The 27,976-nt window shown below is 61.3% G+C and overlaps 3 protein-coding genes and 1 long non-coding RNA gene across 8 annotated transcripts; 2 read left to right on the plus strand and 2 right to left on the minus strand.

Moving 5' to 3' along the window:
- Positions 1-831: 831 nt before the first annotated feature.
- LOC149120655 (serine protease 41-like) lies at positions 832-9,965 on the plus strand. 4 transcript variants are annotated; one of them, XM_089321413.1, is made up of 7 exons: positions 832-973; positions 1,066-1,092; positions 1,194-1,220; positions 1,402-1,567; positions 2,198-2,478; positions 9,149-9,315; positions 9,573-9,965. In XM_089321413.1, the coding sequence occupies exons 1-7, from the start codon at positions 907-909 to the stop codon at positions 9,801-9,803; spliced, it is 966 nt and encodes a 321-aa protein (XP_089177539.1). In that variant the 5' UTR covers positions 832-906; the 3' UTR covers positions 9,804-9,965. The 4 variants fall into 4 exon arrangements, with proteins under 4 accessions (XP_089177539.1, XP_089177541.1, XP_089177542.1 ...); XM_089321414.1 differs by having other exon boundaries at positions 907-973; positions 1,680-2,478; XM_089321415.1 differs by lacking the exons at positions 1,402-1,567; positions 2,198-2,478 and having other exon boundaries at positions 844-973.
- Positions 9,966-14,838: 4,873 nt separating this feature from the next.
- LOC149120656 (uncharacterized) lies at positions 14,839-17,967 on the minus strand. Of its 2 annotated transcripts, none has more exons than XR_016225642.1 (3): positions 17,246-17,967; positions 15,075-15,170; positions 14,839-14,956 (listed from the first exon to the last, which is right to left on the minus strand). It is a non-coding gene; the product is annotated as an uncharacterized LOC149120656 (long non-coding RNA). The 2 variants fall into 2 exon arrangements; XR_016225643.1 differs by having other exon boundaries at positions 14,892-14,956; positions 15,069-15,170.
- A 2,523-nt stretch (positions 17,968-20,490) lies between these two features.
- On the plus strand, positions 20,491-22,140 carry ZG16B (zymogen granule protein 16B). Its single transcript, XM_002722772.6, has 3 exons — positions 20,491-20,684; positions 20,872-20,977; positions 21,710-22,140. The coding sequence occupies exons 1-3, from the start codon at positions 20,627-20,629 to the stop codon at positions 22,047-22,049; spliced, it is 504 nt and encodes a 167-aa protein (XP_002722818.4). The 5' UTR covers positions 20,491-20,626; the 3' UTR covers positions 22,050-22,140.
- A 2,113-nt stretch (positions 22,141-24,253) lies between these two features.
- LOC103345676 (uncharacterized) lies at positions 24,254-27,443 on the minus strand. The gene is made up of 3 exons (XM_089320650.1): positions 26,945-27,443; positions 26,716-26,821; positions 24,254-25,209 (listed from the first exon to the last, which is right to left on the minus strand). Exons 1-3 carry the CDS (start codon positions 26,997-26,999, stop codon positions 24,381-24,383), a joined length of 990 nt encoding a protein of 329 aa, XP_089176776.1. The 5' UTR covers positions 27,000-27,443; the 3' UTR covers positions 24,254-24,380.
- Positions 27,444-27,976: the final 533 nt, after the last annotated feature.

The following is a 27,976-nucleotide window of genomic DNA, read 5'->3' on the forward strand; positions in this document are numbered from 1 at the left end:
CGTGAGCGACACCCGCCTCCTTCCCGCCTCTCTGCGGGCGCTTCCTGCCTCCTGCTGCCAGCGCCGCCAGCTGCTTTTCAGGGGCGCGCGTCAGCGATGGCGGCCATTCTCTGCCCATGCCCCTGCGGCCATGCCTGGGCTTCCACGGCCAGCAGGAGGCGCCTTCCCCTCTCCCTACACCCTGGACACTGCCCTCACCCTGGTCTGGAACCCTGCACCCTGCTTCAAGCCCAGCAGCTTCCTGGGATGGAACGACCCCTCCCACGGTCGCCGTTGCCTGCGCAGGGACAACTTTCCTTTGAGCACCGTGCTGGGGGCCGACTGCTCCCCACACCCCGAGAGCGTGGACCTCTGTGTGCAGCCACAGCCCCGCCGGGGCTCCCGGACTCTACTGGCCCCCTGTCCTCTGACGAGCACGTGAGTCCTTACACTGGGCGACCGTGACCCTGAGCCACAGCCTCTGAGGTCTGGGCCGTGTGGTGGGCCCGACTCACCTGTGCATTCCCAGCCTGGCTTCAGGGGCCGCCTTGGGTGTGTGGGTCCCCTAGACCCCCCAGGAAGGCGGCGTGACCTGTGGGCCCCATGAGGGCAGCTGTGGAGGCTGAGAGCCCTCCAGTTGACAAAGTGAGGCCAGCTTCCTCCTGGGGCTCTGGACAGCACGCTGGGGTGCAGGTGATAAGGGGCTTGTTGGGGTCCCCGGGTTCTGGGCAGTCTCAGGGAGTGTGGCGGGGACCCCGGGAGCTGGGAGGCCTGAGGTCCCCAGCCAGCCCTTGGTCCTGCGAGGCCCAGGGAGGACAGGGTCTCCTGGGGTGCCTTGGCGGCTCCCACCCCTGTTCTCCCCCCAGGGGGCGCCTGGCCCGGCCAGAGCGGGAGGAAGCGGAGGGGGCGCCCAGGTGCAGAGCAGCCATGGGCGCGGGGGCTGGGACGCTGCTGCTGGCGCTGCTGCTGGCGCGGGGCGCACCCCAGGAGCCGGGTGAGCTGGGGTCGCCGCGGGGGGACCCGAGGGCATGGGGGGAGGCCGGGGAGCGTGGACGCCAGGGAGCTCACCTGCTCTTCTCCGCGCAGAATCGGGGGCAGAGGACTTCCTGCCAGGTAGGGCGCGCAGGACGCGCTGCGCGGAGCCGCCGGGCCGGGTGCGGGGGTGCGGGGGTGCGGGTGCGCGGGACGCCTCACCCTCCTCTCCTCCGCTGCAGGTCCCATGAACACCGAGCTGTTCTCAAGTAACCGACGGGCCCGGGGGCGGGGCGGGCTGTGCGGGGAGGGTCCCGTGTCACCTCCTTCCCCAGCGGGGCGACCCGGGGGCGCGCGCTTCTACCGGGATCCCGGGTCTCCACAACCCGGGGCGAGGGTGGGCGGGCTGGGCTGTGGCTGCCCTCAGTGCGCGTCTCTCTCTCCATCCAGAGCCCTGTGGCCACCAGGATATTAAACCGCTGATCGTGGGCGGGGGAGAGTCGGTCCGTGGGCGCTGGCCGTGGATGGCCAGTATGCGCAGGGATAGCATCCCTGTGTGTGGGGGCACCTTGCTGAACCACCGCTGGGTGCTCACAGCCGCGCACTGCTTCAGAAAGTGAGTGGGGGCTCTGGTGGAGGGGGGCGTTGAATTTTCATCTCCACCGCAGAGGTGGTGCAGGCCAGGCATACTGAATCGTCATGGGGGTGCACTCTAACGCCCACTCAAGGTCCTGTTGCTGCCCCTGGAGGGAACCCCGGGCATGTTGTTCCAGAATGTTCTTTCAGAACAATCCCATGCACCAGCAGTCCTTTTGCCTTACCAACGCAAGGTGGGCTTCCACCCCGATTCCCCCTCAGCAGGTGTGGACCAAGGTGGGGGAGGCATGAGCTGAGGTGGGCTGGGGGCTGGGCACCCAGCTGCCTCCACCCTGCCCAGTGCCCACCCTGGTGGCCTCCTCTGCCAGCTCCTTTTTGGCTGCACAGAGGCTCACTTGGGGGCTGGGCGCAGTGTCCCTGTCCTAGGACAGCTCTGTGCGGTGACGAGATGAGGGGGAGGGGAGGAAGCCCCGTCCCCTCCGGGTCCCCAGGCTCTGGACGTGGTGGTGGCAGTCTGTGAGCTGGACTTGCTGGTGGCTTGTGGGAAGGGCGGTGTGGCAACCCCCAGTCAGTGTCACCTCCCTGCATGGCCCCATGTGCCCAGGGGGTGGCGCTGCTGCCCAGGCCTGACTGCTGTGTTTGGCACCAGGACCCAGAATGTGAAGCGGTGGCGAGTCCAGCTGGGTGAGCTGAGTAACAGGCCGCCGTTCTACAACATCCGTGCCTGGATGACACGATTCCGAGTGAACAAAATCGTCATCTTCCCTCTCCACCTGGGCACGTCCAACGACGTGGCCCTGGTGGAGCTGGCCTCCCACGTGACCTACAGCACCTACATCCAGCCCATCTGCGTGCTCTCCTCCACCTTCATGTTCCTGAACCAGCCCAACTGCTGGGCCACTGGCTGGGGCTTCATCGCAGACAACGGCAGTGAGCCGGGACAGCCGTGGGGGGGAGGGGCGGGCACTGTCCTGGACACCCTGTTCCCGCCGCACACGGCCAGCAGCCCCTCTGTGGCTCTGGGGGCCGTGGAGCCCTCTGCCCCCCTGCTGCGTCTCTCCACTGGCTCCCACACACGTGGCTGCCGCTGCCCTCCAGACACAGCGCTGGCTGGAAGCCTGCTGGGCAGCGCGGGACCGTGGCGCGGCCTGGTTGATCAGCTCTGGCAGGTTTTGTTGCATCCCAGGGTTTGCTCGGTGGGATCCTGTCATCCGCCAGCAGTCGGGGTTTTCCTGTTTCTTGTCCGCCAGTCCTGGCTGGCACCTCGGTTCCGTGTTGAATAACGGGACGAGACCAAGCGCCACGGCCTGCTCCTGAGGGCAGACGGAGAGCTCTCGGGCTCACGCGTGAGCGTGATCTGGCTGTGGGCTTTTCCTACGTGGGCTTGAAGATGCTCAGTTGGGATCCCTCCAGTCCTGGTTTGTTGCGTCTTCCTCTGGAGCAATGTTGAGTTTTTGTAAAAGGTTGTTCACCTACGGGAAAGGCACAGTGACAGAGAGAGCTTCCCGGCTCACTCCCCGTGTGTAGGAACGCAGGCCCAGGCAGCTGCTCCACGACGCCTGAGCCCCGAGCTGCCCTTAGCCGGGAGGCGCTCGGAGCACTGATTCCACTCTCCCCCACCGTGGGCTCCTGCAGAGCCTGTGCTTCTGCGCGGGCCGTGGCCGTCCGTGGCCGTCCGTGGCCATCCGTGGGTCTGTGTGGCATTTCCTTTTCCTCTGTGCTCGTCACTTGTGGGTGTGCAGTCGTTCTGAAGGTCCCCTCCCCCTGCCCTGTGTCCGCCGGGTCACCCTAATCTGTGCTCTGGCCGTGGGTTCCGGCCCACCTGCCCTCCTTTCTGCCAGTGCCAGGCCCCGCTGTTGCTCCCCGGTTCCCTGGGACGTGACGGGCGATTCCCTCCTCAGGCGTGGCGCCCTGCACGGCTGCGGGTTTCCTTCCGAGACAGCCACGGCTGCCCTCGGCGGCTCCTTTTCCTTCATCTCCACGGATTTTCTAGTTGTGCCAGGGAACTCTTTGCGAGGCCTCGGCCATTTAAGAGTGTGCTCTCTGCTGTGGCCCGGGAAGACCAGTGACTCTGACCAGATTTTGTGTCGCAGGCCTGTTGTGTACCCAGATATTTCTAGGTGCTCCGTCTGCGCAGGGAGTCGCCTCCACGTAAGGTGCCCTTCTTTGGTGTTTGTTACAAGCACTGATTTAAAGTCGATCGGCGTGGAGTCATTTCAGCAACCTGGGCCTCTGTGGGTCCTGCCCGCGTGGACCCTTTCCCACTCGGTCCCTTTCGGCCTCTGGTGCCTTGGGATCAAAGTGTCTCTTGCTGGTGGCAGATGGCGAGAGCCTGTGTTTTAAGCCATTTTGCCAATCTCTGCCTGTTTTGAGTAGCATTTAATCCACTTATGTTAGAAGCATTACCAGCTAGCAAAAATTATACTATCTTGTGGCTTGTTTCTTATTTTTTTGTAGCATCAAGGGTAGTACAAAAAGTGCATCAAAAATGGAATTAAAAGATAGCTATATTTTTGTGCAAAACATTGAAATCCATAGTTTTTTTCAAAAAAGATGAATTAATTTTTTGAATGTCAGAGTTACATAGAGAGAGGAGAGGCACAAAGAGAGAGAGAGAGAGGTCTTCCATCTGCTGGTTCACTCCCCAGTTGATCCAAAGTCTGGAGCCAGGAGCTTCTTCTGGGTCTCCCATGAACCAGCGCCCATATGGGATGCCGGCACTGCAGGCCAGGGTGTTGACACACTGTGCCACAGTGCCAGTCCCTCCATACATAGCTTCTTTCTTAATGTTTTCCATGGGCTTCTTGGAGACCCCTGATGTCTTGTCTTAGACTTTTTAAAATTTTTGAATACTATTTATTTATTTGAAAGTCAGAGTTAGAGAGAGGAGAGGTCTTCCAACCTCTGGTTCACTCCCCAGATGGCTCCAATAGCGGGGCTGGGCCAGGCTGAAGCCAGGAGCTTTATCCAGGTCTTTACTTATTTTCTTAGTTGCTGTTCTGTGGATTTCAGTTAGCTTCTTTTCTTTTTAAACTGTTTATTATTTGGGACCAGCATGTAGCACAGCAGGTTAACGCCCTGGCCTGAAGCACCGGCATCCCACATGGGCTCTGGTTCTAGTCCCGGCTGCTCCTCTTCTGACCCAGCTCTCTGCTATGGCCTGGGAAAGCAGTAGAAGATGGCCCAAGTCTTTGGGCCCCTGCACCCACATGGGAGACCTGGAAGAAGCTCCAGACTCCTGGCTTTGGATCAGCACATCTCCAGCTGTTACAGCCATCTGGGGAGTAAACCAGTGGATGGAAGACCTCTCTCTCTCTACCTCTCTCTGTTAACTCTGCCTTTCAAATAAATAAAAATTTTCAAATAAATAAGAATTCAAAAATCTTTTTAAAAATGTTTATTATTTGAAAGAGTTACAGAGGAAAAAGGTAGAAACAGACAGACAGAGATCTTCCCTCCGCTGGTTCTCTCTGCAGATGGCCAGGCACAGGGCTGGGTCGGGCTCAGGCCAGGAGCCTGAGCTGCCTCTGGGCCTGCAGCACGGGCGCAGGGCCGTAACAGAGCCGCACTCCGCTGCTCTCCCGCGCACTAGCAGGGAGCTGCACTGGAAAGAGGGCGGCCGGGAACTGGCGCCCCTCCGGGATGGCTGCTTAGCCCACCGCGCCACAGCGCTGGCCCCTGACACGTCGCCTTCTGCATGTTCAACAGTCCATTTTAAATCAAATACCTCCTCAGCCTCAAGAGGACACAAATCTTTGCTCCTGGACAGCCCCGGTCTCCGTCCGTCGCAGGGTCCCAGTTTGAATCCTCATGCAGTGTGAAATCACCTGGACGGATTCTGCTCTCGCTCTGAGTGCGTTGTGCAGGGTCACAGAGGAGTCACAACAGAGCGGCTCCGACTGCCCCCAGATCACTGTTGCCGTCGTCCTGCCATTGCCCTCTGCTTCCTTGCTTGGCTTTTGTTCAAAACCCCAACAAGTGGCCCTTTAAAAAGTACTTATTCGGCTGGCGCCGTAGCTCACTAGGCTAATCTTGCGGCGCCGGCACACCGGGTTCTAGTCCCTGTTGGGGCGCCGGATTCTGTCCCGGTTGTCCCTCTTCCAGCTCTCTGCTGTGGCCAGGGAGTGCAGTGGAGAATGGCCCAAGTGCTTGGGCCCTGCACCCCATGGGAGACCAGGAGAAGCACCTGGCTCCTGCCATCGGATCAGCGCGGTGCGCTGGCTGCAGCACGCCAGCCACAGCGGCCATTGGAGGGTGAACCAACGGCAAAGGAAGACCTTTCTCTCTGTCTCTCTCACTGTCCGCTCTGCCTGTCAAAAAAAAAAAAAATTACTTATTCGTTTTTCTTCTTTGTATGACAGAGACAGGACGGTAGACCAAGGGAGGTCTTCAGTCTGCGGATTCTCTCCTCAAATGCCCACAGCACCCCGGGCTGGGCTGGGCTCAAACCAGGGGCCCAGAGCTGCGTCCAGGTGCTGGCGCCCTCAGCTCTGGCTCCCAGGGTGCCTTAGCAGGACGTGGGCCTGGAAGAAGAGCAGGATCACCCAGGCCCTCCAACCCCCCCCCCCCAGCCGTGCGCCGTCCACTTGGAGATGGTTCCGGGTCCTCCCCAGCAGCACACGTGTGCTCCGTGCCCTAGAGCTGCACCCTCCACTGTGTGTTTCTGCCCCTCAACTCACGTCTTTTATTTTTATAGATTTATTTATTTTCTTGAAAGTCAGAGTTACAGAGAGGCAGAGGCAGAGGCAGCAGCAGCAGCAGAGAGAGAGAGAGAGAGAGAGAGAGAGAGAGAGGCCTTCCACCTGCTGGTTCACTCACCAAATAGCCTCAAAGGCCAGATCCAAAGCCAGGGGCCAGGAGCTTCCTCTGGGTCTCCCACGTGGGTGCAGGGGCCCAAGGACTTGGGCCGTCTTCTGCCTTCTGAACAGGGTGTCCAGAACAGTGCCACCCCCTCCCCTCCACGTGTGCCCCTGGCTCACTCTGTTTTTTTTTTTGTTTTGTTTTGTTTTGTTTTGTTTTTTTGACAGGCAGAGGGGACAGTGAGAGAGAGAGACAGAGAGAAAGGTCTTCCTTTTGCTGTTGGTTCACCCTCCAATGGCTGCCGCGGCCGGCGCGCTGCGGCCGGCGCACCACGCTGATCTGATGGCAGGAGCCAGGAGCCAGGTGCTTCTCCTGGTTTCCCATGGGGTGCAGGGCCCAAGCACCTGGGCCATCCTCCACTGCACTCCCTGGCCACAGCAGAGGGCTGGCCTGGCAGAGGGGCAACCGGGACAGAATCCGGCGCCCCAACCGGGACTAGAACCCAGTGTGCCAGCGCCGCAAGGCAGAAGATTAGCCTAGTGAGCTGCGGCGCCGGCCTCACTCTGGTTTTATACGATGTAGCCCCAGCCAGTTGTCCGGCAGTCGGGCTGGTGCTGGAACATGGCAGCTGCTTTACCCGCTATGCCACAGCACTGGCCCCACAGCTGACATCACAACGCATGGCAAAAACCATGCGTTAATGTAGACTACTCAGGCTTGATTTTTTAAAAATACTTATTTGGGGCTGGCACTGTGGTGTAGCAGGTAAAGCTGCCACCTGCAGTGCCAGTATCCTATATGGGCTCAGGTTCAAGTCCCAGCTGCTCCACTTCCGATCCAGCTCTCTGCTATGGCCTGGGAAAGCAGTAGAAGATGGCCCAAGTCCTTGGGCCCTGCACCCGGCTAGGAGACCAGGAAGAGGCTCCTGGCCCCAGGCTTTGGATGGGCACAGCTCTGGCTGTTGTGGCCTTTGGGGAGTGAACCAGCAGATGGAAGACCTCTCTCTCTCTCTCTCTCTCTCTCTGCCTCTTTCTATGTAACTCTGACTTTCAAATAAATAGATAAATCTTTAAAAAACATTTATTTATTATGAGTTACAGAGAGAGGGAGCTAGGCAGAGATCTTCCATCCACCGACTCACTCCCCAAATGGCTGCAACAGCTAGCACAGGGCAAGCCCAGGAGCCAGGAGCTGCTTCTGGAGTCCCATGTGGGTGGCAGAGGTCCAAGTACTTGGGCCCTCTTTTGCTGCCTTCCCGGGCCAGTCAGCAGGGAGCTGGATCCTAAGTGGAGCAGCTGGGACCAGAGCCAGGGCTTACACAGGGCGGTGGTGGGTTAACTTGCTGCACCACAACGCTGGCCTGCTGCTTGCTTTCTGTGTCTCGTGTAACTCACGGAGGACAAAGAGAGCAGTTACAGACCGAGAGGCGAGCCAGACTGCTCTTCTGCCTATCTGGACGGTTTCCTTTACCACTTCTCTTTCTTTACACACTATGCTTCTCCTTGCCACCTGCAAGACTCCATTTTCCACTTCAGCGGGGCAGTGGGAGCCCCTCAGCCGGGGTCTGTGCAGACCCCCGAGGCTCCTGCTCTTAGCGCAGTCCTCCCTGGCCACTCCCCCGACTGCCGGTGGCCCCCATGGTCTCTGCCAGAAATCAGCTGCTGCTGGCCCGGTTCTGGTCGGCTGCAGGCATTTGCGGAGTGAGCCAGTGCGTGGGAGACCCTCCCCGTCTCTTCCTCCGTCTGTAACTCTAACTGTCAGATAATAAATAAATAAATTTAAAGCATTGCTTTCTGTGATCGTCCAGTCAAATACGCGTAATTCAAAGCCCAAGGGGAAGGATTCCAAAAGATAACTCACCTGTAATTTTTCCAATGGATGGTGGCGCGTACCAGCTCGGGAAGCCTGAGGCAATGTCCCAGGCTGCCGAGAGGGGGAGACGTGACGGGGGAGCACCCAGTGCGGTTCTGCACTGTGGTGTTGTTTTCTGACGTGAGTGGGGCATCTGGCAACGTTTAGACGGCTCTGAGGATGAGGGGGAGGGCTTCCCGTTGTCGATTTCCTGTCCTGCTGTACAGGACAACTCTGCCTTCAGAAAATGCGTAATGAGGGAGAGGAACCGCTGCTGCTCTCGCTCAAGTCCCCGTGCGCGTGAGCAGACGCCTCCCTCCGCTGTGTGCAAGGTCCTCTGTGTCTCGGGTTATGGGTTACGCTGCGTCCTCGCGACCTCTCGTATTCCTGTTTGATCCGCCTCTGGCTTCTGGGAATTCGTGTCTTTCATCACATTCTGGAAGATCCGTCCTGGATTCCACAGCTGTGTTGGAGTTCTGATCTTTTCTTTCTTTCATTTGATTTGAAAGGCACACAGAGTCTGAGAAAAAGAGAGAAACAGAGACAGAGAGACAGACGCCCCAACCCACTGGTTCACTCAGAAATGCTCACAACAGCTGGGCTGGGCCAGGACAAAGGCGAGAGCCCAGAACCCGATCCAGGTTTCCCACTGAGTGGCAGGGACTCCAGGGCTTGCACCGTCCGTGTGCACATTCGCAGGAAGCTGCAATGGAAGCAGAGATGAGACCCAGACCTAGGCGCCCTCAGGAAGGGCCGTCATCATCGTGTCAATGGGGAACGGAGACGGGGGCGGGGGGGCCCAGCAGCAGGTCCACCCATCGGGCCCTTCCGTGCTGCTGATGGTCAGCCTCGTGGGAATCCCCCAGGACCGCACTGTGGCTCCCGCGCTCCCCTGCCCCTGATGGCACAGGACAGGCTAAGGGTGCTGTCCTTCTCTGTCTTCCCCCAGCTGGAATACCCCCTCCATACAACCTCCGGGAAGTGAAGCTCGCCGTCATCAACAACACCTGGTGCAACCACCTCTACACACTGCCCGCCGAGCGCACAGACAAGGGCGCTATCCACGACAGCTGGATCTGTGCCGGCAGGGAAGAGGGCGGTGCAGACGCCTGCGGTGTGAGTAAACCTCGCTCCCTCCCAAATGGCGGACTCCCAGCCCCCTCCCCGCCCCCACCTGCAGTGCAGGTGGCAGGGGGCAAACCACCTCCTTCCACAGTCCTCTCCTCCTCCTCACGCCAGCCCCGGGTGCTGCTGGCCCACTTTGCAGATGCAGAAGCTGAGGCGTGCCCGCTGCATGGGAGGGGAACTTGCACCCTCCTGCTCTCCTGCCCCTCCTCCCTGCCCCAGGCCATGCTCACCACGTTGCTCCCCAGGGCGACTCAGGGGGACCCTTGGTCTGTGACAGCGATGGAATCTGGTACCAGCTCGGAATCGTGAACTGGGGAGTGGGCTGTGGGCTACGCACCCGGCCCGGTGTCTATACCAATGTCAGCCAGTACTTCAAGTGGATAAAGTTGGTGGCTGGTGCGCCCAAGCCGGACCCCTCCCCTACTCTGCTGCTGCTGGCTCTGCGCTGTGCTTCCTGGGTTCTGTGGGCAGCATGAGCCGCCCACCCCACCCCCCACACCTATGAGGGTGTGCTGGGTGCCCCAGCGCCAGCCCCTTCCCCGGGGCTGTAGGCACCCAGGGCTGGGGTGGGGACTGCCTGTGGACCTGGCTCCTATCCTCTGTGTCTCATTTGCTAATAAACCTGTGTGGGCACCCCAGCTGTCACTCTAAGGTTTGTGCAGAGCCAGCGTCTTCATGAGCAACTCCCTCTGTTCAGCCAAGTCCATCCAGCCCAAGACAGTCCCCCCACTGCCAAACCTCTGTCCCCCGACAGTCACGCTCTGGTTGAACCAGGAGAGCCCCCTCCAGTGTGTGCAGGCAGGAAGCTAAAGATGGCAGCGCAGGCCTGGCTCCAGGTGGCTGGGGGCGGGGGCACATGCTCCCGAGGCCCCATTCCCCTGTCCCCACCACACAAGCCCCGGACACCGCTGCTCCTGCCATGGGCCCCAGAGGCTGGCCTGGCTCAGGACGGGGTGCAGGTGTGCAGTGGGAGGTGGTTCCCGGGAATCACGGGGAGGAAGAGGCAGGGGAGGCAGCAATGCTGATGCGTTTGCAGGGACGAGGAGGTCCCCCCGTGGCCGACTGAGTTGCCGTCCTGCTGGGCCCTCGGCCTTGGCTCCCCCAGGACAGAGCAGGTGGGGCGGTTGGCTCTCTCTGGAATCCCGCCCTGCTCGTGCTGAGGGTGGTCCCAGGGCCCGGGAAGGTGCAGAGCTGGAGCAGATGGCAGGGGAGGCTGTGGGAGCCTGGGAGCCGCTCGGCGCCACTTGGGGGCGGCAGGTCTGTGTCCTCCCTGCCTGGCTCCCCGTGAGGGTCCTGGGCTGCAGGCTCCTTCTGGGCAGGACCCGTCCAGCGGGGCCTGAGGCAGTGGACATTCTTGCCAGGAGCGTGTTCTGCTCTGGCCACAAGGTGGGGGCAGCTCTGGTGGGAATGCCTCTCCCTCCCACCCCAGCCACAGCCCCTGCTGCATGGAAAATGCAACTGGCCGAAGACCCTCCAGCTACCCTGGGGGTCTGGGGAGACGTGGGAGGGGGTTGGCTCCAAGGCTGGGGTTGCCGCTCCCTTGGGCAGCGCCCCCTGCCGTCCTGTTTCCTGCATGACTGTCACTCCGGGGTGGGCTCCCCCAGGGTAGTGGGATCCCCAGTGCAAGCCGGCGGGGGGAGGTAGGGGGTTACCAGGAGCCATGAAAACCTGCAGGGGTGAGGCAGGAGGCCCCTGGGGGTTCCTGGGGTTGAGGGGGCACAGCTCTGACTCCTTCACCATCGGCTTCTGGCTTCCAGAATTATGAGTGGGAAAATTTCTGTGCTGAAGACTTTTATTCATTTATTTGAACTGTGGAGCCGGAGAGACAGACAGAGAGAGAGAGAGAGAGAGAGAGAGAGAGAGAGATCTTCCATCCGCTGGTTTACTCCCCAAATGGCAAAAACAGCCAGGGCTGGGCCAGGCTGAGGCCAGGGCCTGGAACTCCATCCGGGTCTCCCACACGGGTGCAGGACGCAGGCACTTGGCCCATCTTCCACTGCTTTCCCAGGCGCATCAGCAGGGAGCTGCAGCCGCTGGGACTTGCACCAGTGCGCATAGGGGATGCCAGCAGGGCAGGTGTCAGCTTAACCTGTTGCGCCATACCAGCCCCCCAGCACAGACACGTTCTGTGTTTAAACAGTCTCGGGGCCGGCGCCGTGGCTCACTTGGGTAATCATCCGCCTGCGGTGCCGGCACCCCATATGGGCGCCAGGTTCCTGGTTGCTCCTCTTCCAGTCCAGCTCTCTGCTGTGGCCTGGGAGGGCAGTGGAGGATGGCCCAGGTCCTTGGGCCCTGCACCCGCATGGGAGACCAGGAGGAAGCACCTGGCTCCTGGCTTAGGATCAGTGCAGCGCCAGCCATGGTGGCCATTTGGGGGGTGATCCAACGGAAGGGAGACCTTTCTCTCTGTCTCTCTCTCTCACTGTCTAACTCTGCCTGTCAAATAAATAAATAAATAAATAAACAAACAGTCTCATTCTCCCATGCAGGGGCTTTATTTTGACTCTCGTCTGGGTGGGATTAATTTCATGATCCACTTCCGCTCAAGGGGTTTCCGGTTATTACACATCTTTCACCACCCCAGGGTTCAGTGCAGCCCGACTGGTGCTGTGGTGCAGTGGGTGAAGCCACCTCTTATGACACTGGCGTCCCGTATGGGTGCTGGTTCGAGTCCCAGCTGCTCCACTTCCAATCTACCTCCTGGCTAATGGCCTGGGAAAGCAGTGGAGGATGGCCTGGTCCTTGGGCCCTGCACCCGGGTGGGAGACCTGGATGAAGCTCCTGGCTCCTGGCATCAGACCTGCCCACCTTGGGGCACCTGGGGAGTGAGCCAGCCGAAGGAAGATCCCTCCCTCCCTCCCTTTCTCTCTCCCTCTCTCTTTCTCTCCCTCTCTCTTTGAAGTAAATAAATACATTTAAAAAAAAAAAAAAAAGACTGTCCACCAGTAGCAGGGCAGCTGGCAGGCGGGGACTGGGCGGGAGGCAGGTGGGGACAGCTTTCCCCAGCTGCAAGTTGTGCTCCTGTTGTGAAAGGAGTTGGGGTCCCATGGGTGCAGGCACTGGTCCCGCCCAGGAAGCCCGTGGTGCCCACTCCCTGCTCCTGTGACGCGGCACTGGAAGTTCTAGGCAGAGTACTGAGTCAAGAAAAATAGAGGAACTCAAATTGCAAGAGAAGAAGGACAATTATCTCTGTTCCCCAATGATACACTTTTGTGTAGAAAACCCTTAAAATTCCACACACAAAGAACTGTTAGGGCCCGGTGCTGTGGCACAGCAGGGGAACCCACTGCCCGCAGGACCGGCACCCGACATGTTTGATTCCCGGCTGCTGCACTGCCAATCCAGCTCCCTGCTAATGTTCCTGGGAAAGCAGCGGAGGACAGCCCGAGTACCCAGGTCCCTGCGCCCGTGTGGAAGACCCGGATGGATTTCCTGGCTCCTGGCTTCGGACTGGCTCAGCCACAGCCATTGCAGCCCTCTGGGAAGTGATCCAGCTGATGTGCAATCTCTCAGTCTCTCTCTCTGTAACTCTGAGTTTCAAATACATAAGTAAATCTTAAAAAAAAAAAAAACTATAGATGAAAACATGTTAGAATAAGGACTGAATCCCGCCCAGGCCACTGACTGCCTGTGAAGACGGCTGGGATTCCGTGACGAGGGAGTTCCACTGGGGCAGCACGGCACAAACACCTCACTTAGGCAGCACCCTGCCAGGGAGGTGGAAGACTGGACAATGCTGGGCATAAAACTTGGCTGCATAGAGTGAAAGACATAAACAGGCAGGAAGACGCCTCACGTTTGTGGTGCTGGTACTGCTCAAAGCAACCTACAGTCTCGATGAGAAGCCCGTCCGGAACTTCATCTGCAATCTCGAGGGACCCCAAACATCCAGAACCACCCTGGAGGGCCAACAATTCCTGCCTCCGAAACATACTGCAAAGCTACAGTCATCAAACGGTGTGGCGCCGGCAGGAGACACACAGACCAACGGAATCGTGCAGGGCCCAGGAACGCCCTCACGAGACCAATGCCCCTCGGTGGGGAAGGGGTGCATTTTCCACACATGCTGCTGAGCAAACCAGAAATCCACACGCAAAACAACGAAACCGCACGCGCCGCACACTCCACACACAAAGATTAGCTCAAATGGACCAAAGGGGCAGAACCGTGGTCCACTGCGTAAGGCGCTGGTTTGGGACACCCAAGTCTGAGATAGAAGGGCCTGGGTTTGAGTCCCGGCTCCATTCCCAGTTCCAGCTCCCTGCTGATGTGCACCCTGGGAGCAGCAAGTGATGGCTCGAGTAGTCGGTCCCTCCCACTCACATGGGAGACCTGGGTTGAGTTCCCAGCTCCTGCGTGGCCTGGCCCAGCCCCGGCCACTGTGGTCATCTGAGGAGTAGATCAGTAGATCGGAGGGCACTTGCTTTCTCTCTCTCTCCCGCTCTCTTTCTCTCTCCATCTCAAATAAATTCTAAAATGGGTCACACATAAATGTAAGACCCAAAAGTATAAAACTCTTAGAGGAAAATATATGGTAAAAGCTTCACAAATTGGATTTAGCAATGATTTATTTTTAAAATGTATTTATTGGGGCTGCTGCCATGGCTTAGTAGGCTGAGCCTCCGCCTGCAGGCTGGCATCCTATATGGGCGCTGGTTCAAGACTTGGCTGCTCCACTTCTGATCCAGCTGCCTGCTGATCATCTGGGAAAGCCATGGAAGATGGCCCAAGCGCTCGGGCTCCTGCATCTGTGGGAGACCCCGAGGAAGCTCCCGACTCCCGGCTCCAGATCAGCCCAGCTCTGGCCACTGTGGCCATTTGTGGGGAATAAACCAGCAGATGGAAGACCTCTCTCTCTCCCTGTCTCTGTAACACTGCCTCTCAGATAAACAAATAAAATCATTTTAAAAATCATTTATTTATTTGAAAAAAGAGGAGAGAGAGGAAGCCCTGCCACCGACTGGTTTGCTCCTAGCAGCCGGGGCTGGGCTGGGCAGCAGCCGGGGGCTGCTAGCCCAAGCCCTGGTCTGCCACGTGGGTGACCGGCGCGCAGCAGCAGAGGCCGGTTGGTACCCAGCCCAGGCACCGCTGTGTGGGGCGCCAGCGTCTTAGCCACCAGGTCAAGCAAAAGAGAAGTCTGGCAAACTGGACTTCTTAACAAGCTTCAAATTTGTCCAATAGAAGACACTCTGCTGAGTGACAATGGCAGCCCAGCCTTGCCAGTCATCGAGCTGACGAGGACTAGCTAGAACAACTCGACGGGAGCTTATTCCAAACCGGGAAAGCTGCACACCGACGGCCAGTGAGCTCATGAGAGCCATGGGAAAGAGCACAAAGCTAGCGCGAGGCGCGCCTCATGCCCTCAGCATGGTCACTACACACCACGGCATCGACAGCGAGCAGCAGGCGGCGGCGGGCACAGGCGGGAGCTGAGCCCGCACGAGCTCGGACAGGTGGGCGCGGCAGTGGACGGCGCCCTGCTCGCTTTGCGGGGGGAGGGGTTCCGGAGCTGGGCAGAGTCAGGTGGACACGGGAGTGGACGGCACCCTGCTCGCTTCGCGGCGGTTGGGGGGGTGGGGGGTTCCGGAGCTGAGTAGAGCGCTGCTGGGTGTCCTAACGCTGTTCATGCCTTGAAACCAAGAAACACGGTGACGCCTGCCGGGCGTGTTTCACCACGGGTCGACATAATAATAAAATAATAATAATAAAATAAAACAGAACACAATGGCCGTGATACATACAATTACCTCCAGATCTGTGCTTTTATCGCAGGCAAATTCGACTTCAAAATGTGGAACCATCGAGCTGAGGGCACGTGTGTAGCTGAGGGCTGGCATGCTGGGCTGTTTGAGGGGAAAGGCAGCAAAGGGCTGGGGTTGTGGGACGGTGGGACAAGCCACCACGTGTGAGGCCAGCGTCTCCTACCCACAGTGCCTGGTTCCGGGTCCCGGCTGCTCCACTTCCGATCCAGCTCCCTGCTTAGGCACCTGGGAAGGCAGCAGAAGGTGTCCCAAGTGCTTGGGTCCCTGCACCCACGTGGGAGACCTGGATGGAGCGCCTGGATTCTGCCTTGTGTGGGCACGTAGAATTTCCCAAGATCTCTCTCTCTCTCTCCCTGGCTCTGCCTTTCCAATAAATAAATCATTTAAAAGTTTATTTAAATGGACCGAAGACAAGGAATGGCTGGGAACACGGATGGACGCGCAGTACAGCACGCAGGGGCAACGCCGGGTTTGGCAACCTCTCAGCTTCGCTGCTGGAAGATTTAATAGCCATGTTCTCTGACCCTACTTGGAAGACAGCTCCGCCGAGCCCAGCCCCCACCGCCACCCTTGTGGACCGTCTCGTCCCTCTGTCCCTGAGCCCAGCCCCCACCGCCACCCTTGTGGTCTGTCTCGTCCCTCTGTCCCTGAGCCCAGCCCCCACCGCCACCCTTGTGGTCTGTCTGGTCCCTCTGTCCCTGAGCCCAGCCCCCACTGCCACCCTTGTGGTCTGTCTGGTCCCTCTGTCCCTGAGTCCAGCCCCCACTGCCACCCTTGTGGTCTGTTTCGTCCCTCTGTGCCCGAGCCCAGCCCCCACCGCCACCCTTGTGGACCGTCTCGTCCCTCTGTCCCTGAGCCCAGCCCCCACCGCCACCCTTGTGGTCTGTCTCGTCCCTCTGTCCCTGAGTCCAGCCCCCACCGCCACCCTTGTGGTCCGTCTCGTCCCTCTGTCCCTGAGTCCAGCCCCCACCGCCACCCTTGTGGTCCGTCTCGTCCCTTTGTGCCCTGCCGTGGCGCTGTGGTCTGCAAACTTCCAGGCCCCCAACACAGCTGGCACTGGGGTCAACAGCTGGCCTCCCAGCCCGAGGCCGTCCGCATGGGGCTCTGCAGCCACACAGCAGGGCTCGGCCATGCTGCAGCCACACCTGCCTGGGGCCGGTGCTCGGTGCCCCACCCCCCACACCGCTTCCCTCCTCAGCGCACAGATAGGGGGTGGTTCGGGTTCCAGGCTCCAGCTGGGCCCAGCCCTGCCTGTCCTGGACATTTGTGAACCAGTGGATGGCGGGGGGGGGGGGGGGGGGCGGGGGGGAGCTCGCACCCTCTCTCTGCTTTTGAAACAAATTTTAGAATTTACAAAAGAAAAATAAAAGGAGGCCTGGGGCAGAGTCTCAGGCTGAGGTTTCCACGTGCAGGGCTCCTTTCAGCAGGCCAGGGGCTGAGCAGGGCATTCTGCCCCATCAGGGGGGTTCCTGGCCCCCAGGAGAGCGCGGGGAGGGGCGCGGGGAGGGGCCACGTTCAGAACGCTTGTGTCCCCAGATCTCGAGTGGAAGTGCAGCCCAGTCTTTATGTTACTGATGTATTCATTCATTCATTGGGGAAGGGGGGAGGGGGAGAGGGAGACAGGGGGAGGGCGAGGGAGACAGAGACAGAGAGAGAGAGACAGAGAGAGAGACAGAGAGAACACGAGTCTCCACTGTCACCTGTTGGTCCACTCCTCAAATGCCTGCAACAGCCAGGACTGGGCCAGGAGCCAAGCACTCCATCCGGGTCTCCCACGTGAGTGGCCGGGATCCAGTGCTTGTGCCACCCCCCGCTGCCCCCGGGTGCGTTAGCGGGAAGCTGGAATCGGGACCGCGGCCAGGCCTGGAAGCCAGCCCCTCCCCTACCGGACACTGGCTCTTGGGCAGCTCCTGCCCAGGTTCCTGGATTTCAGCGGCGTGGGCCCTGCGCCCTCCACATGCTGACGCCTAACCCAGAATGCCATCTGCCCACACCCGATCCTGGTTGTGCACCGCCTGTGGTGCAGCCATAGGGTGTGGGAGGAGGGTTCTGTCGGAGCGGCCAGAGCCCACCGGGACGCTGTCACAAACACCCGGTCGGAGCAGCCTGGGGAGCCCAGAGCCCAAGAATCCCGCCCCCCCCCCCAGAAACACCACCTTAACTTCGTGGCCCGGGGCCCTGCCACGGCCCTGCACGCGGCTCCCAGGTCACCACCAAGAACTTCCGGGAGAAGCAGGAAGTGGCGGAGGAGATGGGGAGCAGCAGGTGGACAAACAGGTGGAGGAGGCAGAGGTGGGCGGGCGGCTGAACCTGATGGACGTGATAATGTCGAGAGGACAGGTGAGGATGGCTGAGCTGCAGGAAAGGTAAAGCGAACCTTAAAAAATAAAATAAAAGGCTGCCGCGACCCGGTCCCTCCACGGGGAACGGAGCATGGTCGCCCCGGAGAGGCCGGCTGTCCCCGCCGGCGCCCCGCGCTCCCTCCACCGCTGCCAGAATCAAGGGGAATTAGCAACAGGCGAGGACATAGGAACCAAGGCTCCCAGGCCCTGCTAATTTTCTCCAAGGAGGAAGCAGGCGCAGCACGGAGCGGCCCGGCCCCCAGCGCTGCAGCGGCGGTTGGTCTGCAGGAGCTGCTGAGCCGCGGCACGTTTCCCCTCTCCCTTTTGTTGCCGCTCTCTAATTTTTGGCCTGTGTGAAGTGTGTGAAGTGCTATCACGTTGTCCAGCAATAAACGGAATTTTATTTCACCAACTTGCTCTGACCAAAACAAAATTGGGTGCCGGTAACCTTCAACACTGGCGCTGATGAAATTTTAACTACATAAAAGGTCAGGCGGAATGTGAGGCTGAGTGCCCTGGTTCTCTTTTTTGAATATTTGTTTGCAGGGCTGAGTTACAGAGAAAGAGAGAGAGAGAGAGAATCTTCCTTCTGCTGATTCAATCCCCAAATGGCTGCAACCGCCGGAGCTGGGCCAAGGCAAAGCCAGGAGCCAGGAGCGTCTTCCCAGTCTCCCATGTGGGTACAGGGGCCCAAGCACTTGGGTCATCCTCTGCTGCTTTCCCAGGCTACCGCAGAGAGCTGGATCGGAAGTGGAGCAGCCGGGACTTGAACCGGCACTCACATCGGATGCCAGCGTCTCAGTTGGCAGCTTAACAGCGGCGCCCCCAAGCGCCCTGGTTCTCTGATGAAAGCACGAATCCTCTCCGGGGAAAATGGAGACAACGCTTACACAGTAAGGGGAGAGCTGCCTCCCGCCACCACGGGGCTCCCCTGGGGCTCCCCCCGGCAGCAGCCACCCATGGACCTTGGGCAAGCCAGCCTGTGGCCCCTTCGCTTCTGGCCGCCCCCCTCCCCTTGGGCAGCCTCTTGCCACTGACCCCTGAGGTCCCCAGCGTCCGCAGGGGCCACCGGCAGGAGGCACCTCCCTCTCCACCCGTGAGCCTCAGCTCCTGCCTCCAGATGAGGCTGGGGCAGCCTGGCACTCGGGCTGCGGGGGGGCCTCCGCCAGCCACAAGAGGCTAAGACACAGGCTTCCCAAGCCTCACATCTGGAAGGCGGGCACAGCAGGGCGTGGGCCACCGCTGCCAGGAGGAAAGGCGGCCTTGTTTGGCCTCCTGGCAGCGGGCGCTGGGGCGCAGCCCGGCAGGGAACAAAGGCTGACCCGGCCTCTTGGGGAGCTCTGTTCCTGGGAGACAAAGGGCCTGTGTCGAGCCTCCTGGATCGCGGGCTCCGGGCCAGCTCTCGGGACTTCCCCCAGCTGTGCAGCTGACAGGTGCCGTGCAGGTGTGCGTGAGTGTAAGCGTGCTGCCGTGTGGAGCAGCAGCTGGCCAATGTGGGGACATGCGTGTGTGTGCACACCTGTTCACACGTTCATGTGTGTGAACGTGCACCCACTGTCACCGCACACGTGTGCTCTGTGGACACACGCCTCACGTGCGCATCCTGGCCGGGCCACCGTCGCCTCTGGCCAGGCTGGCAACTGTCTCCCAGCTGCCCGCCCACACCAGGTGCTGCTGCTTCCTGGAGTCCCAGCCCAGACAGACCCTCCTCCTTTTGGGCCCCAAACCTTGCCAGCCTCGAGTTAGAAAACACCCAGGACAGGGCCCTCAGGCTGAGCAGGCGCGGGAACAGAAGCCCCCTTTGTGTAGCCACAGGGCCAAGGGCACAGCTGGGCTCCACCTTCTGGAAGGAGCTTCCTCCTGGGGCCCAGGAAGGCTCTGCTGCCCGCCCATCTGCCTCGTCCTCCCGGGCCGGAGAGTGGCTGGGACAGGGAGCAGAGCTGGGAGGAGGGCTGAGGTGGGGGCGCACGTTGGCCCACGAGCCTGTGGGTGCCTGAGCCTGGGCCAGCCTGTCCTCCAGCCTCTGAATGCCCTCCCTGCCCACAATGCCTTTCGCCAGCACCTTGGGCAGGGCTGCCTCTGTGGGAGGGGGGGTGGTGGGGTGGTGTCCCCAGGGGTCTGGGTAGTACAATTTCAGGCCCGAGGGCTACTGGGTCTCAGCACGGCCATTACAGGAGACACGCACATGAGTGGGCAAGCTGGACACCCGTGGCACTTGGTGTGTGGACGATAACATTGGGATTTCATAGCATTTTCATGTGCCACCAAAAAATGGTTCTTTTCTGTAATGTTTCCTGACACTGCAACAGGACAGAGCACTCTGCACGGCCCACACTGCCGCCCGGTGGGGCCGCGTCGCCCTGCTCTGCCACACATGAGGCCGCTCTCGTGAAGCAGGGGCTGACTGCTTGCCCTGGGCCTGTGACTGCCAGCTCCTGGGCTCCCGCTGCATGGCCGCGAGGTGCCCACTGCAGCCACAACTCTGCCGCCAGGGTCCTCCGCCCCTCCACACACACAAGGCTGGCACCTCTCAGCTTCCAGGCTTCCCCGAGCGTCACCTTAGCCATCTGTGGGAAGACCCTCACAGCAGCCCCACGGCTCTGTGGCTCCCACGATTCTCCACGGGTGACAGGGTAGCCACTGGAGCCCTGAGTGGTGACACAGGCGGCCCCAGATCACACCCGGAGGCTGAGTGAGGTCCTGAGCCCAGCTCCGCCAAGGTTCCCACGGAGCTCCTGCAGCTCTGACCGTCTCCTGGGCTGGGCAAGGGCTCTGAGCAAACCTCCCCTGACCTCTAGAGTCAAAGTCGGCCCAGGCGCTGACGAGCAGACCTGGAGGTGATGGTGAGGTGCCTGTCACCGGCCCAGATGCAGGGCCAAGACAGCAAACACAGCGTGTCCGGGAGCCTCCCCCAGGATGGCTCTGGGGATTCCCCCAGAAGAGCCCCCACCACCCAGCTCCTTCCTGTTCCCTGGTGGCCCCTTGTTCCTTCCTTCTGGACGAGGGCCAGGAGCCCGGGGGGGCGGTATAAAGGGGCAGGCGGAGGGCACACAGGCTGAGGAAGCACTCCTGGCCAGGTGAGGCGCGCAGTGCGCACGGGCAGGCCGGCGAGAGGGGCTGGGCCACGCGCTGGACTCAGGTGGCTTCTCCTCTCCCCAGAGCCTTGTGCCGTGCCGGCTGGGACACCTGGACGCCATGCTACTGCTGCTGCTGGCCCTCGCTCTCCTGGGGACCCCTGCCTCCTGGGCCGAGAGTGAGTGTGGCCGGTCTGCCTCCTCTGGCCCGTCCTCCTGGTGGGCACCCTCCCATCTGTCCGTCTGGGATGCCCAGTGACCACATGGTCGCAGGACCACCCCCGCCTGCAGAGCCAGCGTCCATGGCCCCAGGGCAGTGAGAGCCCCCAGGTGACCTGGTGGGCTCCCTGGTTCTTGTCCTCGTAGCCATGTATGGACTCCAAGGAGAGAAGTTTTTCAGCACCTATGTGGACGAAGACTATGACATCAGGGCGGTTCGGATAACCACGAATCTTCTGGGCCAGATTCAGAGGTGAGCGGGATCGGGGCCACTCTTTGACGGCAGCTCCCGCGGGCTCTGGGCAGCTGCCGGGCGCCATGGGGTCACCGAGCTTCCACTCCCCGGCCTTGCAGACGCCCCTTGAAAGCCCCGCTGTTTCCTGGGCGGCCAGCGGGTGGGATGAGCAGAATTCTCCCCATCGCCTTCCAACCCAAACTCAGCACCAAAGTTGGCCAAAGGCCCACTGGGGAAGTCGGGGGGGTGGGGTGGCGGTCTGTCCAGTTAGGGTCAAGAAGGAAGGCAGGTGACAGGGTGGACTGTCAAGTGAAGACGAGTCTCCACAAGTGTTCTGTTGCCCTCGGATGGGGGTGTCCCGGCTCGAGGCCAGGCCTGGGTCTTTGCTCTGCACTTAGGAGACACTGGGGGCCGGGGGAGGGAGGACAGAGTGTGTTGGGGTGAGCTGAGGACGGCCCCAAGGTGAGGCGAAGGACACAGCCAACCAGAGCTGTGCCCCGGGAGACACCTGTTTCTCAGGCCTGTGACCTGCTCCTGCGACTCAGGCTGAGGAGGTCAGGCTTCGCCAGGGGCAGCGGCCCTGGGCCACAACAGCGGCGCTGGCTCCCGAAGGTCGCGGTGACCCGGCACCGCCTGGAGCTCCCGGCACAATGCCCTCTTCGCAGATGGGGAAGCTGAGCCCCGAGAGGCTGGGCCCTGTGCTGCTCGCCCTGCCCCGGGCCCGGCCCTGGGAGACTTCCTCTCTCCCAGTATCCAGGTGAAGGTCGGCTGGGTCTGGGACGCTGTGTACGGAACCACCGGCTGGAAGACCCAGGAGCTCATCCTGCAGCCGGAAGAGCACATCACGTCCGTGCAAGGCCAGTACCTCCTCAAAATCTGGAGGCTGACCCTGTGCACCAACCACAGCCGCTGCGTGGAGTTCGGGAAGGCGGCCGGCAAGCCCTTCTCTGCCCTCCCCACCGAGGACGGGCAGGTGCTCAAGGGCATCTTCGGCTTCCTGGCGTCCCCCGGCTTTAAGGGCCTCGGCTTTCGATGGGGCCCTCTGCTGGCAGAGTCGCTCCCTGGCCCAGCCTGTAACGGCACCAAGTGAGCGTCGCGGAGCCACGGCATGGGGACGCAGGGGCGGCTGGTCCTGGGGTAACTGGACCCCACCAGGCAATAAAGCTTTTGCAGGAACAGCATACGCAGGTGTGGTCCTTGGGTCTGGGCAGGACGCAACCCCCGGGCTGGGAACTCAGTGACCTGAGCTGGGAAGTGGGCAGAAGAGGGTCTGCGGACGACCCAGGACCGGTCCCACGACCTTCGACCTTCGAGGAGTCAGGCTCCACGGCTAATGGCCACCACTCCCGTTCCCAGCCCCAGGCCCGTCCACTGGCCTCCCTGGCCAGGCTCCATTCCAGAGGTCTCTGAGGGTGCTGGGGGTCTCGGGGAAGCCACTCATTCATTCACTCACCTAGCCAAGGCCTTGTCCACACCCAGCTCCCTGGGGCCCTGAGGTTAGAGAGTAGAGGTCAGCCATGCAGCAGAGGAGGGGAGAGATCCGTGGGACAGATGCAGAAGCGGAGGGTGGCCGCTCACTGTGAGGCGACGTTGGCAGGCACGGGCTCAGTTCACTGCGTGTGGGCACCTGCTCGGGGGTGCAGCCGTGGAGGAAGCGAAGTGACACCCAGCTAAGTCTTGAAGGACGAGGGAGAGTTGGCTAAGTGGAGGCCACGGAATGAGTGCACTCCGGGGCAAGGGGTCGACACGGGCAAGAGCCAGAGGTGGCTGAGGTGGGGGCTGCTCGCAATGGCCTAGGGCCGGGACCCCCATGGTCCCCAGCGGCAGGATGAGAAGCCTGAGGCACTGAGGCGAAGCGACCGGTCCCGGGCCCTGCACTTGCTGAGTAGCAGTGCTGGGTCCAAGCCGAAGGGGCCCAGCTGCAAAATGTGGCCGCGAACCCCAGGTCTCACAGCCGGCCCCTGGCGCTCTGCCTCAGACGCACCGGGCAGCCCTCATCCCCACTGTCATTTTAGCTTAGTTTACTTTCACAAACAAAAAAAGATTATTTACTTGAAAGAGATTATTTACAGAGAGAGAGAAACCTTCCCTCCACTGGTTCACTCCCCAGATAGCTGCATCAGCCAGCGCTGGGCCAGGCTGAAGCCAGGAGCCAGGAGCTCCCTCCAGGTCTCCCACACGGGTGCAGGGGCCCAGCCAGTTGGGCCGTCCTCAGCCACTTTCCCAGACTACTAGCAGGGAGCTGGATGGGAAGTGGAGCAGTTGGGACTTGAACCATATGGGATGCTGGCTTTGCAGGCGGCTTTACCTGCTACACCACAGCGCCAGCCTTGCCACAGCGCCCGCCCCTTGGTTTTCTTTTCTTTTTTAAAAAAGATTTATTTTATTTATTTGAAAGAATTACTGAGTGAGGTAGAGACAGAGAACGAGGTCTCCCACCCGCTGGTTCACTCCCCAGATGGCAGCAATGGCAGGAGCTGAGTCGATCTGAAGCCAGGAGCCAGGAGCTTCTTCTGGGTCTCCCACGTGGGTGCAGGGGCCCAAGGACTTGGGCCATCTTCTGCTGCTTTCCCAGGCCATAGCAGAGAGCTGGATCAGAAGAAGAGCAGCCGGGACAAGAACCGGTGCCCATATGGGATGCCGGCGCTTCAGGCCAGGGCTTTAACCTGCTGTGCCACAGCGCCGGCCCCTGGTTTGCTTTTCAAAGCTGAGAGTCACTTAACATGGGGTCTGTGCACAAAATTCCAGGACCTGCACAGACTGGGGTGGGGAAATGCATCTCTTCGCCTCTGTTGTTCTGTACCAGAAACCGTGACCTCACACACCTGCCAACACCCTGCGAATCTGACACAGACAGGCTGCGTTTAGGGCTCGTCACACACTTCAGAGTGTGGGCCGTCCTCACACCCACCCTTCACTGTGTTGACAATCAAAGCACAAGTGCAGGGAGAGAGCCCTTCTATCCCCTGTAGGGAGGGGCGAGGACCTGGGCCTGGTCCCAGTGCTCCTGAGGGGATGGAGGAGAGCAAGGGGAGGGAGAGGGCGGCCCACCCCGGCTCAGGACTGGCGTCTGAGTCCCCAGGGTCCCTGGAATCCCTCCCTTGTTCCCCCCGGCAAGCCTGGAGGGCACCCTCTGTGACCAGCCCCGCGCTGGACGGGAGGCAGTGCTCCTGAGGCACCTGAGTCGGACGGCACAGCCCCGCGCCTTTTGGGAGCGGTGGGGGGTAACCGCCCAAAGAGGAGACCTGGAGCCCACGCCCCTTGCTGACAAGCACCACGCACGCCAGATTGGATGCAGACGCTTTATTCAATGTGGGGATCGCAGCCTCCTGCCCACGGTCGCCCAGGCTCCCAGATCCGCCGGAGCAGGCCGGGCTGCACATAGTGGCCCCAGGCGGAGGGCCGACTGGAGTGTCTGTTCTCAGGGTGCGCCCAGGGACCCAGTCGGCAGCTCTCTGGGTGGGTGCCCAGGTGGGCACTGGAATGGGCAACTCAGTCGAAGACCAGATGGGACTGGCACAGGGTTGGGGGCCAGGTTGGGTGGCAGGGTGGCGGCCAAAGTGGGGGACAGGTTGGACAAGGTGGACGACGGGGTGGGCACTGGGTCGAGGGCCATGGTGGATGGCAAAGTGGACGCCGAGGTGGGGGCTGGGTTGGGGGCCGCAGTGGACCACAGGGTGGATGCCGAGGTGGGAGCCAGGGTGGACACCAAGGTAGGGGCCAGGGTGGACTGCAGGGTGGATGCCAAGGTGGGGGCCACAGTGGACAGCAGGGTGGATGCCGAGGTGGGGGCCACAGTGGACAGCAGGGTGGATGCCAAGGTGGGGGCCACAGTAGATGCAGGGATAGATGCTGAGGTGGGGGCTGGGGTGGACAACGGGGTGGGGGCCACGGTGGACAAGGTGGACACCTGGGTGAAGGCCACAGTGGACGCAGGGGTGGACGCCCTCTCCGGGGCGAATCCCCACTTGAAGCCGATTCCCGAAAGGCACAGGAGCCGGTGCTGGCCGTTGGTGGTCAGCAGCTGCTGCCCCGGGGCGGGAGCGCGGGAGCTGAAGCGCCTGCCAGCCGGCCTCCCAAAGGTAGCCTCACGCCCCCTGCTGGTTGTCCAGCGCAGGTGTCGAATGCAGGCGAGCGCGCTGCCGTCCACCGCAGTCACGTGCTCGCCCGCCTGCAGCAGGAACTCGCGCGCGTGGCCGCCGGGCGCTCCGTAGCGCGCGCTCCAGTGGGTGCCGAACCGCAGCTGCACGCTAGGGGTGGGGGCGGGGTCAGCGGCCGCCGGAATCCGGGTATCCGGAGCCACCGCCTCTTCGGGACACACCCACTGGGTCCCCCGGCCCTGTATCCCGCGCGGCCACCGGGCCGCTCCCGCACGCGCGTCCCGCTTCGCTGCGCAGCTCGGTTTCCCGACGCCGCAGCTTTTTCCCAGGGCACCTAGCGTGGGGCCGCCGCGGCCGCACTGAGCCCCGCGAGCGCGGAGCTGAGCCAGGCGGACCGGAGACGGACCCTGCCTCAAGCTGGGCTCTGCTGGTGCGGACACTCGTGACCCGTGGGGGCTGGGCCAGGGTCCTGAGTCCAGGAGACAGCAATGGCCCTGCGGTCTTGCAGCCTACTGACCGCAGCCTGGCCCTGCTCTTCCATTCTAGGCTGCACCCCGAGCGCGGAAGCAGATAACATGCTGGGCGTCGGTTTAACTTGAATTTCAGAGGAACAGTGAATCACGTGTTACACAGCCCCTGGACACTGTCATGCTGCAGACGAGTAAAGTGCACGCATGTCCCACACCTGCAGAGGACGTGCACACGCTCACCAGGGATTCCCTGGGGGCAGCACTGTGGCACAGCCGGTTGAATCACGCCGGCACCCCAGAGGGGCACAGTGCCTCTCCCGGCTGCTCCACTTCCAGTTCAGCTCCTGCTAACGGCCTGGGAAAGCAGTGGGAGATGACCCAAGTACTTGGGCCCCTGCCACCCATCTGGGAGACCCAGATGCCATCCACCGGTGTTTTTAAATAATTTTTTTAATTCATTTGACAGAATTAGACAATGAGAGAGAGAGAGAGAGAGAAAGGTCTTCCCTCCATTGGTTCACCCCCCAAATGGCCACTATGGCCAGAGCTACGCTAATCCGAAGCCAGAAGCCAGGTGCTTCCTCCCGGTCTCTCATGTAGGTGTAGGGCCCAAGCACTTGGGCCATCCTCCACTGCCCTCCCGGGCCACAGCAGAGAGCTGGACTGGAAGAGGGGCAACCGGGACATGAACCTGGTACACATATGGGTGCCGGCGCCACAGGCGGAGGATTAACCAAGTGAGCCACGGCACTGGCCCCCTAAATAAATAATTTTAAAAGATGGTTCCCCGTTTAACTGGAATTCAGCTGCTGACCTGGTTATTTGCTAGGCACGGCACTGCCACCCCCAAGAAGGCAGCATGCTGGAGAAGCCGGCTCCGGAGCGGCAGAGCCTGCCCTCCGTGGGGAGCCAAGGACCAGGGCGGGCAGTCCACTGCACATTCAGAACCCAGTGAAGCCAGCGGGAGGCCCCGCAGCCTGTGCCAGTGAGCAGGTTCCCGTCACTCTCAACCCAGGCGCCCCAGGGCAGGGCCCTCCCGCAGAGGCACCCCCTGTACCCCAGCTGGCCACCATCCCAGGCTCTGGTGCCATGTCCAGGGCAGGCCACAGAGGCTGGGAAGGTCAGGGTCATGAGGGCAGCGAGGCGTGGGCACGGCAGGGGACAAGCCCAGCCGAGTGCTACTCACCCCTTAATGAGGCCCAGGAGCCCCACGAAGACCCGGATGCCCTGGATCTCACCCTGCCCTCCGTCCTGGATGTAGAAGTAGGAACCGCCGCCAGGGCCCTGCATCTCTGGACAGGGGCCGCAGAGTGGGCCGCAGGGCTCCGGGCGAGGTCCCCACCTCCAGCCCCTCCGGGCAACTTCCCCACACCACAGGACCGGAGGAAGGCCCAGGGGCCGGGGGTGGGGCCTACCCTGGGCGCTGCAGGCAGAGCCAGCCAGGAGGGGCAGGGTGAGGAGCAGCAGCATGGTTCAAGGTGCCGGATCAGGCCTCGTGGCCACGGGAGCCGCGTAGAACTCCAGAAGCTCTGGGAGGACGCGTCCGTCGGGGGTGGGGGAGAGCAGCGGCACCCTCCTTTAAGCAGGTTTCGAGGGCTTAGGAGAAGGGGCCAGGGCTGGTTTCGAGGGCTTAGGAGAAGGGGCCAGGGCTGGTTTCGAGGGCAGGCAACCTGCCCAGGGGCTCAGAAGGGCTCGTGTCGCTCCTGTGAAATTCTTCATCAGTTTTGAACAAGGGACCTGCACTGTCATTTAAGCCTGAGCACCCCAAAGTCTGAACTAGTCCTGGAAGAGAGCCCGTACCATAAGGACCCCGTCTGCCCTGCTCCCCGATTCAGGCTCGTGTGGATACACACACACTCCCCGCAACGCCATGCACCCGTCCCTGGCTCCTCCTCACCTGTGCCAAGTGTCTGAGCCCTTCAGCCTGCCCACTTATACCCGGGCCCTGCTTGGCCACGTCCACCTCAAGTGGGGCCCTGGCAGGAGCTCCGGCAGGAACCCGGAAGCCCTCCTGTCCAGGTGGCCTGGGACACTGTTTGTGTTCCTGTCCATAGACCCCAGACAAGTGAGCCTCAGCATCCGGGCTATGCTCTGTGAACTCCTGGCCAGGACACAGGCAGGTCTCAGAGCTGGAAAGGGGGTTGGTCACCCTGTGATGGCAGCCAACCAGGGCCAAGCACAGGTCCAAAGCCAAAGGATGGTCTGGTCCGAGCACCCGAGACGTGCAGAGGCCTGGACACGTGGAGGAGAAATCCGCCTGCAATGACCGTGGAAGGGAGGGGCTGGAGACCCTCCCGCAGCGGAAGGCCAGCCTGGAGACCACCCAGGCAGCGTCCCACTCTCCCCGCTGCCGAGGTTGCCTATGTGCCTGGCAGGATCTCATCTGGGCACCCACAGGCCACACACTCCACGGTCCCAGCTCAGACAACCTTTGAGGCTGGCACTGC

This window comes from Oryctolagus cuniculus, chromosome 19, assembly GCF_051225735.1.
Source record: "Oryctolagus cuniculus isolate XC-2025 breed Fujian yellow rabbit chromosome 19, ASM5122573v1, whole genome shotgun sequence".
NCBI classification, from domain to species: Eukaryota; Metazoa; Chordata; class Mammalia; order Lagomorpha; family Leporidae; genus Oryctolagus; species Oryctolagus cuniculus.

Bases quoted from the DNA above. Each gene is read 5' to 3' on its own strand.
- LOC149120655 (XM_089321413.1), top strand. From the start codon at position 907: ATGGGCGCGGGGGCTGGGACGCTGCTGCTGGCGCTGCTGCTGGCGCGG. The intron at 1,093-1,193 runs GTAGGGCGCGCA...CCTCCGCTGCAG, and splicing joins GGCAGAGGACTTCCTGCCAG to GTCCCATGAACACCGAGCTG. The intron at 1,568-2,197 runs GTGAGTGGGGGC...GTTTGGCACCAG, and splicing joins GCCGCGCACTGCTTCAGAAA to GACCCAGAATGTGAAGCGGT.
- ZG16B (XM_002722772.6), top strand. From the start codon at position 20,627: ATGCTACTGCTGCTGCTGGCCCTCGCTCTCCTGGGGACCCCTGCCTCC. The intron at 20,685-20,871 runs GTGAGTGTGGCC...TTGTCCTCGTAG, and splicing joins CCCTGCCTCCTGGGCCGAGA to CCATGTATGGACTCCAAGGA. The intron at 20,978-21,709 runs GTGAGCGGGATC...CCTCTCTCCCAG, and splicing joins CTTCTGGGCCAGATTCAGAG to TATCCAGGTGAAGGTCGGCT.
- LOC103345676 (XM_089320650.1), bottom strand. From the start codon at position 26,999: ATGCTGCTGCTCCTCACCCTGCCCCTCCTGGCTGGCTCTGCCTGCAGC. The intron at 26,822-26,944 runs GTAGGCCCCACC...GCCCCTGTCCAG, and splicing joins CTCTGCCTGCAGCGCCCAGG to AGATGCAGGGCCCTGGCGGC. The intron at 25,210-26,715 runs GTGAGTAGCACT...CCCCACCCCTAG, and splicing joins CTCCTGGGCCTCATTAAGGG to CGTGCAGCTGCGGTTCGGCA.